Source organism: Gorilla gorilla, chromosome 2 (genome assembly GCF_029281585.2).
Source record: "Gorilla gorilla gorilla isolate KB3781 chromosome 2, NHGRI_mGorGor1-v2.1_pri, whole genome shotgun sequence".
NCBI classification, from domain to species: domain Eukaryota; kingdom Metazoa; phylum Chordata; class Mammalia; order Primates; family Hominidae; genus Gorilla; species Gorilla gorilla.
The window spans coordinates 207919100-207932402 of NC_086017.1; the positions used below are offsets into that span (position 1 = coordinate 207919100).

The window sequence follows — 13303 nt, forward strand, 5'->3', positions numbered from 1 at the left end:
ATTTACAGAGTGTTTACCATAAATGTTTGACATACCACAAAGAGCAGAAAAAAGGCTAGCAAACGTTACACGTAACAACGGGACTACAAAGTAACCTTTGTCAATCAATAGTAACTGACCTAAATGAGAACGTGAGGGGGCGAGCTTTTGGAATCTAAATTGTATTACTGAAAGTAATATCCAGAGTCTTATCTTGTAAAAACAACAACACAAAAAAAACTAATACTGAAAAGTTTTTGTTTTTATTTCCAAGATCAAATATTACAACAGGACATTTACATGTATTTATAAAAAAATGCAGCAGTTGAATGTATAGATCAGAGGTTTCCTTGAGTTTGGTCCCTCTCTCAGCACAGTGAGCTGATGTCTTCAAAAGACTTATCGTCCCACTCCCTTCCCTCCCCCACCCCGTTGTCCCCCCCACCCTCCCCGTTTCAAGTTGCAGTATTAATATAAAGCAACTGGGTACAACACAGCAAGAGTATTCACAATTTGGTACAGACCAAACCAGAGGATCCCCAACTGACAGCAAGATCCTCCTTCTGGAAATTATTACCTATAGACTAGGCAGATCTATAGGTAGATCACACCCAGTTATCTAAGATTTCCCTGGTTTTAGAGCAAGTGGAAGTTCCATTGAGTCTTAGCCAGTAGTTACAGCTCTGCGTTACCTAATGGCATGTTTTTCTCCTCTTACAAGTTTAATTTTCTACCGCCTCCATGTGTCTTCAAATTTAAGGCTTTCCCAAGCACCTTTATTATGACTTACTAGATATACAGGAGGGTCTCTAATGTGTCTTGAACAAAAAAATTTAGTGGATGGTCCAGCTGCCCCTTGCTCAACAATCCCAAAGACTTCTTCCCACCACTGAGAAGAGCTGCAGAAATCAATGGTATCTCCTAGCACCATGGGAGAAAAGGCCCAGAAAACAGAATTCGATGGCATTTTAGGGAGCACTTGCCAGAAACATTACAACAGGAGCACTGTCTCTGTTATCTTCTTGGATTCAATCACAAATTTAGAGTACAGATGAAATTTAGAGCCTGTCCTGCATTAAGAATGCAAATCTCAGTAAGACCACCCCCACACACACTTTGTCCAGAATAAGTTGAGCACACAAACATCCCAGGGAATCTCTAAATACTGTTAGGAACTGCTTTAGAAAACACTTTAAAGCAAATACCCCCAGTTGACTTCACTCAAGCCCCCAACCCACCCTCATCATCCCTATCCCCCTAGAAATTTCATTCCTTGATTAACTTCTCTGAGTAAGATGTAAAGTGAGGTTTGGAAAATGACATGAAACATGAAACATGTTTAAAAACACAATCAATGAAGACATGCCAGAATTGGACATCCCAGGTGATTTCAAATGCATTGTTCAAACTGAACTCACACAAAGCATGCACAGAGCCTGCACAGACACTGCTGAGAGTTTCCATGGAAGAACAATCAATACCTACTCAAAAAAGGACTTTCCTGAAGGGCAAACAAAACAAAACAAAACAACACTGGATGTTTAGAATCTGTTAACAACAACAACAACAACAACAACAAAAAACCATTCTGGAAAAAAAGATTATCAGAGGAGTGAAGAAAACCGTGTCTAACAGATTCATGCCAAAGCTTGGATGGAAGCCCCTCAAAGTCTAAGTATCATGTTAGCATCAACTGGTACTCATTTCTCTGTATCTAAGACTAGAAGATTCTCTCACAGCTTTACTGTTTCCTGGCAAGTGTTTTCAACAGCCTTTCCAGCTGAAGGGAGGAACCCAGGAAAGTAACAAGGCCCAAGACCCCAAATGGGTCAGATAAGCAGCCCTTACTAGAAGCTTGCTACTCGTTAACTGAAAAGTGGAGGCCACGTACTACTTTCACTCTCACTAGCAGGTGAAAGGGGATTTTCTGATGGCAACAGTCACTCCGTGTAAGGTTTAACTTACAGGGCAATACGTTATCAAAAAGTTATTGTTAAAAGCATATGATTAGTGTCATAAACATATTTATATTTGGAATTACACCATTTGATATCTCCATTAAGAATGCAAAGCTTTGAGAAAAGCATACTGTAAAATCATGTTGCTGCAAACAGCAAGGTATCACAACTGAGTGTAAACGGTCTAATGTCATCAAACTGAAATGGACCCTAGTGACAGGCACTATGGAACCAGCTACCTAGATAGAGAGAAAAAAGCAGAATGGCAGGGAATGGTTCCAGATCAAGAATCTCTCCCCTATCAGTTAAGAGTTCCATACTGAGTCTATGAAAAAAGCAAATTAAAAAGATTTTAAGAAAGGGGGAATTCAATTCCAGGTTAGAATTTATCTAATGATTTGAAATGTTTCCCACTTATCATGTCTAAAAAATGAGTGACTCATGCTAACCCAGTTAGATTAATAACTTCTTTTGATGAGATAAAATATTACTTAGGTTTAGTCCAGCTTAGCTTGACTATTCTTCCCATTTGAAAACCCAAATGACCTTTAGAAGGGATATAAAATACCCAAAGTATTGTGATCTCTAGAGAGGAAATACAATTAAACAATAAAAACTTGCTGTTTGTTGCCAAAGAATTAAGTACAATAATGCGACTTCTCATATTTATAGATTAATATGTGATTGCTCTTGGGAAAAATACTATCATCGGTATTTGCCATCTCTAATCCTAGACATAAATCTGGTTATCTTTTGAAAATACTTTCTCATTACAGGAATGCTAAAGTATGTTTATTAAAGTAGTTCAAATTGGATTGCCCAACTTTATTTTGAAATCAATATGGCAAAGAAAGGCCTGTGCCAAAAATCATCATGTTTATGAGAATATCTGCAATTTTAAGCAACACAACAGCAACTGGTAGGCCACAAAGAGGGTGGGGTATCACAGAGCTAGCCATTCTCTATATGAAACCAGAGAATTCTCCTTAACTAGAGAGAAAATGAGCTATAAAAGTAAGTTTGCCTCAAAAATGTCCTTCAATTTTATAAAAAATGAAGATTGTTACATATTAAGACTTTGAAATGGAATTTCTTAAACATAGCCAATTACACTAAAAATCATAACTATTTTCAGAGAATGAATGTTAAAAATAAATGGTGGAGAAGTAAAATGGAAAGCAGGATTAAAAGATTTCTAATTAAGGGTCTGTCACATTCAATAATCCAGCCATGTAAGTTCACTTCACAGGAAAACTAGCAAGGCCATTGTAATCTCTATTTTTAAAAAGACATCAAGAAATTCTTGATTCTATACTGTCTCTCTAGCAGGACTGACACACAGGTGAGTCAAAAATCATAATAACCATCACTGAAATACCAAATCTCTATGTAACAGGAGAAACCGATATATTGGTATGGTATTCTCTGTTGGGTTATCTGCAGTTCTAAAGAACATTCTTGCCACTATTCTAAAATGTGTACAGTGCAACACCATGTTTCACGGCAAGACAATAACTGAAACGCTAAGCCAGAGAATCCAGTGAAGTTGAATGTCTATAGTACAAAGCTGTCTTTAGCCTATTCATCAAGGCTGGTATTACCGGAAAACTGCCATGTTCACCAGAAGAGCTGTCTCTTCCTATGCTCATTACATTTTAGTTTTACAAAGACTACTAATTCATCAGCCTGCACCCCATGATTTACCACTGCGTAGTTAAATGATGGTCAAAAAAGGCAGAGAGACGGTAAGAATGACATAATAAAGATACATTCTGTGGGATAAAAAACATTTTTAAAAGTTAGCCTAATTGTATCTTTAAAAAGCTGTTTCTGCCAAAACCAGGTGTGAATCTTATACAAATCAATTGCCCAACAGGCCAGTAAAGTACTTTAAGTACACAAGTAAAAATACAATTTAGTGCCAGCGTTAGTGTCATATTTGGGTCTCATTTACATTTTAGTCACACTCAACACTGATTAGGCACACAGCATTAAGTTTTAAAAAATAATGAATTGTTTACAAGATTATTACTACCAGACCTATAACTATTAGACTCTCCTCTTTGGAGATTTCAGCCATCACAGTAAGATTAAGAGCAAGTTGTTGGTCAAATGATACCTGAACACAGAATTAAAAAAAAGCAAAAAAAAAAAAGCAAAGAACCTGATTAACCAGCACACTTTTAATTAGCCTAGGGATAATATGCAATCACGGGGAGAGACTGGAAGCATGAAATTTTGGAAAAGGACTTCAGAGATAATCTAATTTGTTGTTCTAGAAAAGGCTGAGAACTATTAATCTAGTCCAATTATCTCATTTTTCAGACGAGAAACCAGAGATTAAGAAGAAAGAGAAGTGTGAAGGTAACAACTAGCAGAGCTGTTACCCAAAGGGCTCTCACATCTCCAGTGCCCTTTCTGCATATAATAGATACTATACTATGCATTGGATTTGTACCTGGGTAGAGAAATTAAATCTTTCCTTCATTTTTCGGTTGCTAGTGGCTCCCTCTGGTATTTTCCCTAAGTGTGCAAGTAAGATTCCTGCGAGCTAGGAATCTTTACTCCGGGGGATCAATAGTGAGATCCCCGCAAGCTAGGAATCTTTACTCCGGGGATCAATAATCCTTTCCTACTTGGGTACTGGTTATGCCTTACTGGCAGAACTTCATGCCCCAAATCTAGAAGTTACAAAAGGTGGAGCTAAAGAAAAAGGTGAGTCAAAAGAAAACGTGAGCTACAGTGCTTGCCACTTTTCAGTCTTGTTTAAGACTTTGCTAACTAAAACATATTCTTCCCTTTTTCTAAGTTTGAACTAATAGGTAAACATTTACATGCTCTCCAATTTCATGTGTAGTGTGTCTCTCTAACTGGATAAAACAGGCAGGAATCATATCTTATTTATTATTTTTTGAGACAGAGTCTTGCTCCATTGCCCAGGATGGAGTGCAGTGGTGTGATCTCGGCTCACTGCAACCTCCGCCTCCCAGGTTCAAGAGATTCTTGTGCCTCAGCCTCCCCATTAGCTGGGATTACAGACAGCCACCATGCCTGGCTAATTTTTGTATTTTTTAGTAGAGACGGGGTTTCAGCATGTTGGCCAGGCTGATCTCGAACTCCCAACCTCAGGTGATCCACCCACCTCGGCCTCCCAAAATATTGGGATTACAGGCATGAGCCACCACACCTGGCCAGGAATTAGATCTCAGATTTCAAAATATTTCCAACTTCTATAAAGAACTCAATAGCTAATTGTTGACTTGTAAGTCAAGGAAGTAGAATTATATACAAGATTTAAAAACATACACACAGAGGGTTCAATAATCTGGTATGGATGGGACACAGAAAACAGAATTGTAGATCGGGCGCAGTGGCTCATGCCTGTAATCCCAGCACTTTAGGAGGCCGAGGTGGGCGGAACACGAGATCAAGAGATCGAGACCATCCTGGCCAACATGGTGAAAACCTGTCTCTACGAAAAATGCAAAAATTAGCCGGGCGTGGTGGCGCTCGCCTATTAAAAAGGATAATTGTATCTTTTCTGAAAAATGTTTAAAAAAAGAAAAAATTGTTTTTTTACCCTTTTCATTTATTCTTGGCAAATAATGCCACGTGGCAATTTTACTTTCACATCTTCACCAGTGCATCATTTTAAAAAAGCAATAATCAGCCTCTCAAAATAATGGCATAAATAAAAATGTATAGGCATAGTGCAAATGCCACAACTTTAACCCAACTACTTCCTCTATATTTATGGGAACAAAACTAAGGGACACTTTACAAAGCCAAACAATGAGAAGAGAATCATCTGGGTAGCTTGATTCTCTTGCTGAAAGAGAACACAGCGTGGACTCTGGATTCCAATTCTGATTTGCCACTCACTAGCTATGACATCCTGAATAAGTTCTCTATACCTGTTTTCTTAACATGGGAAGAAAGTATACATTTTGCACGATTCTTAGGGAGATTGAAGAGGAAAATGTACACAAAAGTATCTGGTGCATGCCAGTTAGTATTAAGTTTCCTGTTCTTTTCTCATTTGGCACTGTTCTTTTCTCTTCTCCAGTTCCTTCCGATACCAATTTCAAAAAAGTATTCCTCTCACTTTTTTCCCACTAGTTTTCTTCTTCTTCTTTTTTTTTTTTAATCTGAGATGGAGTGTCGCTCTGTTGCCCAGGCTGGAGTGTAATGGTGCGATCTCGGCTCACTGCAACCTCTGCCTCCCAGGTTCAAGCCATTCCCCTGCCTCAGCCTCTGAGTAGCTGGGATTACAGGTGCACGCCACCACACCCAGGTAATTTTTGTATTTTTAGTAGAGATGGGGTTTCACCATGTTACTCAGGCTGGCCTCGATCTCCTGACCTCAGGTGATCTGCCCACCTCGGCCTCCCAAAATGTTGGGATTACAGTCATGAGCCACCGCGCCCGGCCTTCCTGGTAGTTTCCATTCCATCTCCGTGTATTTTTCTCTTATCACTCTCGAAGTCTATCTTTCTTGTTCTTTTCCTCCCTAGCTTTTTTTTTTAAACACTCCTTTCAAGCTGTGTCCAACACCCACAAGGAATGACTATTTTTAACTAATCTTACTGACCTCATTTAATCTATTCAATAAAACCTCTGCCCTAAGGAGCAAAGAAGCTTGCAGAGGAAGTAAGGCAAACTGGAAGAAGCATACTCTGTCAGTGGATTAAATTCTTGAGCAAGGCAATACTCCTCATGGACTCTTCCCATGTACAATCCATAACTCTTCCCATGGGCCTTTATATCAACCCTAAGATAATTACACTCCTGCCTCAAAATAAAATAAAATGAAACCCACACATCTTGTATTGTAGACATCCCAGCTGCATGTTAAGCTGGGTGAAAGTACCATGCTGTCTTTTAAATCACTTTATATCTACTTAATTATCCCACGGTAACCCAAGTTGAAGAAGTTACTTTGGTTTCTCATAAATGAATATGCACGTGCTGAACATATCAGAAAGAACCACACCCTCTCACTGATGAACACGTTGGCAGTTCTCCCAACTTTTATCAAGAGAAGCTAGAAGGTAAAGAGAAGGAAACAGAGCCCTATAGGAAAAATGATTGACTTCACATGTTTGAGCAATTTGGGCTTCAGCTATGGCTTTGCTGGAGTACAGATGGGTGCCATCAGAGCACAAAGCTGAGCAAACCTCTCTTCTTACCCTGTGCCCTCCCTGAATTTTTGGATTTCTGAGCTTGTCTACTACCAACAAATGTTTTACCCTCCAGTGCACCTTTGACAGTATACAGCTCTATTCTTCAAACGGCAAGTATGTTATGCAAGTTCAGAGATACAACTGAGGAATTAACATGAAAACCATCTTTCACTCAATAAATCAGAAGCTGCTAGTTAAGTAAGCCTCAAGAACCTAAGAAAAAACACCAAAGTGTAAGTATTACTCAGTCACCAATCTAAAGAGAGAACTTTGACTCAAGGTAGAAATGAAACCGTAATTATATAAATATATTTATAAATATTTATACAATTATATACTTATACATAAGCACTTACACAGACTTAGAAAAAAATGTAAGAACATTAATTCAAAAGGACTCACTGAAGAATAAACAGATTTTTCCATGATTTCCTTGAGGAGATACAAAACTCATTCTTTAGGGAGAGTTCCTCATAATTCAACCATTAGAAACCATATCCTATAGCTGTGTACTAGCAACACATAGCATCTTTTTTTCTTCTTTTCCCAAATCCCCTAATTGCCAAGAGAGCAATCTTAAAGTAGATGAAAACCTAAAGGTCTCTACGCAACATCTGAGGAACATACGCTCCTCAGATAAAAGAATCAATCTAAATCCTCAACTGACAAAAAGGTCCATTTAATATTTTTCATTTTACAAGTTAAAAGTTCTAGTTTTGCCACCAGAATCACGACTACCCCTTCAGAGGACTCCATTTAAGCTCAAAATACGAAATGAGCATAGGGTGAAGTTGATGTGTAAATGGTATTCTACAGATTCAGGATGGCCTCTTCTAAAAACACTGAAGAAAGCTTTCACCAACTCTAATTTGATTTTGGGTTTTGTTGGCAGAAAAAACCCACGACATCTGAAAATTACTAGTAACCTCCGCCATCCTCCTTACTAAATGTTGTCTTCTGAATGGAGCTGAAAGGTCTTCCCCTTAGAGAGGCTTTCCGTTTTGATACCTTTTGAAAGAAAACAGCATGCGGACTCATGTTCAATTCAGTCACCAGAGCCTTTTAGAGACTATTCCAACCAGGGGCAAAAAATGAATCATTATTTCTAACCAAAAGAACATGGTTAGCAACTCTCAGCTGAATGGTTTTCTTTTTCCCCAGGGACATACCTAAGTATGCCTGAAACAACACAGGACAATCAATAACCATAGTGGTTACAATTCCAAGCCATTGTACTACATGATTATTGACCTGCTGCCTTCCTACAGATCACTGCAGACTCAGACAATGGAGGGCTCCAAAGGAACTAATATGCTGTGCTGGCAAAAATAGCAAGCACCTTCCTATCCAGTCACCACGATAGGTTCACTTCATGTCCATTCTTGGACTAGCAGGATCAATACAGAGTAATAAGGAAAACTGTCTCAGGTTAGGACAATGAAAGTCACCCCATGCTATAGGCTCCATATTTAACACTCATTCTGCCAATAACACATGTCATGGAAATAGTCCTTATAGCTGGGAACATGAAAATCCTTTGAAAAAGGTTTTTAAGTATGATGAGCAATCATTACAAGGGATGCTTTTTCCATGTAAACAAAAGCCTGGATATTTTGTTAAGCGACATTTCCACATGAAGAACACAACAAACCAAACCCATGTTAGAGAATTTCTTCTCCCTGCTAAACACGGGGACTTACAAAAAAGGGAGGGTTGTTCTTACTCTGAATCTAGCCATTCTTTTGCCTGAAGAGTCTGGGGAGTAACGTTAACATTTGATCCCAAAAAAGTGCCGTGCAAGAGACCACTTACTGGAACACACAATTCCTGCTGCTAGTACTAGGAGAGGTCTTATCCTTACACTTCAGTTTGGTCACCAGATTAGGTAAGAAAGAAAAGTGTGGGGGGAGGGGGAGGCGGAAGGGTACGGAGAGGGGAGAGAGAAAACAGAAGAGGAGAAAGAAACAAAGGGGGAGAAAGAGACTGATTATAGGAGAGATCAAGAAATAAGAGAAGGAAGGTGACTTGCTTGCCCAACTTTGGCTCTGTGGTCGTATGAGCCAAAATGCATACTTAGTGACATGGTATCTCACAGGAAAAGGGAAAAAAGGGGTAAGCTGAGAGAGGTCAAGCCATGGTGTTAATTTCTTTCCTGTACAAAGACAGTCTCTTGAGGACAAAGGCCTGCCTCTTGCAATGTAATATCATAGTCCAGATGAGATAATTTCCTTCGAGGAAAGTTGGTGAGAAGTTCAAAACGTTCATTTGGGTATCCTTTAGACTGGACGTGCTTCACCAAAGCCTATAAAAACAAGAGAAAGACAAAGCCATTAGACGGAAAAAGAGGAAAGAGCATATTAGTGAATTAAATATAAAACATTCTCTTTTTAATCATATTAGATCAGCTATTAAATGTAAGTTCTTCTTTCATATAACCAAAGCTTGCCCTTGGGGAAGGGCCAATATAAACCTTTGGACAGGGAGATAAATCTGACCCCAATTACTTACAGCCATTAAGTGATACTGAAATACACAGTTATTATTGGGCTCCCCAATAAATATACCCAGTCACTATTTATAAAATTAAATTATTGTTCTCATTTTAAAACATTTTATCCGTTTTCCTTTCTTCCTTTTATCAAGGAAGATATGTCCTTCATTCTACCTACACCCAATCTTGCCACCTGTGCACCGAATCTCTTCTTGCCTTCTCAGAAACTGGACCATTCCCATCTTTTGCAGGTTTCTTCAACATCTCCCTCTCTGCTTCCCATCAAACTTCAACACTGCTTGCATTTCAGTAACACAGTCTTCAAGAATCAGCCTAATTATCTCCAGCCACAGCAAATGGCCAGCAATGCCTGACCCAAGGGATTCATTCACAGGCTAAGCAAAGCTAAGCTAGTCAGACTCAAGATTCTGTTTCCAGCAGTTAAAAACAGAGGGTGTCGGGGCACGGTTGCTCACATCTGTAATCCCTGCACTTTGGGAGGCCAAGGAGGGGGACAGCTTGAGCACAGGAGTTGGAGACCAGCTGGGGCAACATGGCAAAATCCCATCTCATCAAAAAATATGGGCCAGGCATGGTGGCTCGCTTGAGGTCAGAAGTTCGAGACCAGTCGGGCCAACATGGTGAAATCCCGTCTCTACTAAAAATACAAAAAAATTAGCTGGGCATGGTGGTGCACACCTGTAATCCCAACTACTTGGGAGGCTGAGGCAGAATTGCTTGAACCCGGGAGGCTGAGCTTGCAGTGAGCCAAGATCATGCCACCGCACTCCAGCCTGGGTAACAGAGCCAATCTTCGTCTCAAAAAAAGTAAAAATAAAAATAAAAACTAGCTGGGCATGGTGGTGTGTGCCTGTAGTCCCAGCTACCGGGAAGGTCAAGGTGGGAGGAGAATGGCTTAAGCCTGGGAGGCAGAGGTTGCAGTGAGCCAAGGTCGTGCCCCACAGCACTCCAGCCTGGGCAGAGCCAGATCGTGTCTACAAGAAAAGGAAGAAAAAAACAAAAACAACACAAACCAAAAAACACAGAAAGCTCATCAGCTGTGTTACATGAAACTGCCCGCAGCATCACCATGATGAACCACGTGCGAGCTGAGGAATAAACAAAAGCCACCAGTATGCAGAGAATGGTGTGAAGCAGAGAATCCCAAGAGAAAACCTACAGACCCCAGAAGAGAAACATAGAGAAAAACAGACACAGTTCTTAAACACTTTGCAGTTCCAGCTGCTGGAAAACCACTATCCTCTTCAAATAACCCCAGTCGTCCTTTTCCAGAAGTAATCATTTCAGTTGGGTTTCTATTCCATGCAGGCATGAAACAGAAAAATCTTCACTGGAACATACCTTATGTGGCTTACCTAATTTAATCTGGGAAGGAAATAAACTAATTAGAATTAAGATTCACAACCAGGTGCTCCCACCTGTAATCCCCGCACTTTGGGAGGCTGGGGCAGGAGGATGACTTGAGCTCAGGAGTTCAAGACCAGCCTGGGTAACATAGTGAGAACCCTTCTCTACAAAAAAGAATTTTAAAAAATTAGCTGGGTGTGGTGGCACACACCTGTAGTCCCAGCTACCTGGGAGGTTGAGGTGGGAGGCTCGCTTGAGCCCAGGAGGCAGAGGTTGCAGTGAGCTGAGATTGCGCCACTGCACTCCAGCCTGAGCGACAGAGCGACCCTGTCTCAAAACAACCAACCAACCAACAACAACAAGATGACTCACCACAGTTTGCAGTTAGAGATCAGACTAAACATCTAACACCTCTTTCTGTCTTTCTTTTTTTTTTTTTTTTTTTAAATAGAGACAGGGTCTCGCTTTGTTGCCCAGGCTGGTCTCAAACTCCTGGACTCAAGTGTTCCTCCCACCTTGGCCTCCCAAAGTGCTGGGATTACAGGAGTGAGCCACTGCACCTGGCCTCCCACACCTATTTCAAAGAATTATCAAGCAAAGCTCACTGAACTTACTCCAATGAATTAGCTTCTCTGCTTCGAGAAAATGCTTCCAACGCCCTGTTTCATTGTGCTTCAAGTTACTGAAGGTCTGCGGCAACCTTGTGTCAAGTGCCTCTACTGGCTCCATTTTTCAAACAGCACGTGCTCACTGCACGTCTCTGTGTCACCTTTTGGTAATGCTTGCAGTTCATTATTTTATCTATTATAATGATCTGTGAGCGTTACCTTTGATGTTACTATTCTGCTTTTGGGCACCACAAACCATGCCCACACAAGACCGCAAACTTAATAAAGAGGTATGTTCTGACTGCTCCACCTACTGGGAGTTTTCCCGTCTTTCTCCCTCTATTCAGGCCTCCTTATTCCCTGAGACATGACAGTATTGAAAGTAGGCCAATTAATAACCTACCATTGTAGGCCTCTAAGTACCCAAGTGAAAGGAAGTGTTGTCCATCCTCAAAATCAATCAATTGCTAAAAATGATGAAGCTTAGTGAGAAAGGCATGTGGAAAGCTGAGACAGACACAAAGCTAGGCCTCTGGCACCAAGCAGCCAAGCTGTGAATGCAAGGAAAAGTTCTGGAAGGAAATTAAAAGTGCTACTCCAGTGAACACACAAATGATAACAAAGCAAAACAGGCCGGGAGCAGTGGCTCACACCTACACTTTCGGAGGCTGAGGTGGGTGGATCACCCGAGGTCAGGAGTTCGAGACCAGCCTGGCCAACATGGTGAAACCCCATCTCCACTAAAAATACAAAAGTTAGCTGGGCGTGGTGGTGGGCGCCTGTAATCCCAGCTACTCGGGAGGCTGAGGCAAGGAGAACTGCTTGAACCCGGGAGGCAGAGGCTGCAGTGAGCTGAGATCGCACCATTGCACTCTAGCCTGGGTGACAAGAGCAAGACTCTGTCTCAAAAAAAAAAAAAAAAAGGAAAGAAAGCAAAACAGCCTTACTGCTGTGCTGCTGAAAAGGAGAAAGTTTTAGTGGTCTGTACAGAAAAATCAAACCAGTCACACATTCCCTTAAGCCAAAGCCTAATCCAAAGCAAGGTTCTAACTCTTTTCAATCCTGTGAAGGCTAAGGGAGTTAACGAAGCTACGGAAGAAAAGCTGGAAGCTAGCAGAGGTTGGTTCATGAGGTTGAAGGAAAGAAGCCATTTCCATAACATCAAAGTGCGAGGTGAAGCAGCAAGTGCTGATGCAGAAGGTGCAGGAACTTATCTAGAAGATGTAGTGAAGACAGTTCATGAAGGTAACGACACTAAATAACAGATTTAAGTTTGATAAAACAGCCTTCTATTGGAAGAAGATGCCATCAAGGACTTTCACAGCTAGAGAGAAGTCAGTGCCTGCACTCAAAGGTTCAAACAGGCTGACTTTCTTGTTAGGGGGTAATGCAGCTGGTGACTTCCAGTTGAAGCCAATGCTCATTTAACATTCCAAAATCCCAGGTCCCTTAAAAATTATGTTAAATCTACTCTGTCTGTGTCCTGTAACTGCAACAACAAAACCTGGAAAGACAGCACATCAATTTACAGCATAACTTACTAAATATTTTAAGCCCACTGTTCAGATCTACTGCCCAGAAAAAAGATTCAACATGTTACTGCTCATTGACAATGCACCTAGTCACGTAAGAGCTCTGACGAAAATGCAAATAAAAATGAATGTTGTTTCCAGTCTGCTAACCCAACATCCATTCTGCAGCCCATGGATCAAGGAG

At 40.6% G+C, this 13303-nt stretch overlaps 1 protein-coding gene across 3 annotated transcripts in view; it reads right to left on the reverse strand.

The window, feature by feature from the left end:
- Positions 1-220: 220 nt before the first annotated feature.
- Positions 221-13303, reverse strand: part of UBXN7 (UBX domain protein 7) — a 104238-nt gene continuing 91155 nt past the window's right edge. For all 3 annotated transcript variants that reach the window (XM_019024413.3, XM_019024414.3, XM_019024412.3), the window contains exon 11: positions 221-9422. In XM_019024413.3, coding sequence (XP_018879958.1) covers positions 9261-9422 — 162 coding nt within the window. In that variant the 3' untranslated portion in view covers positions 221-9260. The remainder of the gene's footprint in view (positions 9423-13303) is intronic.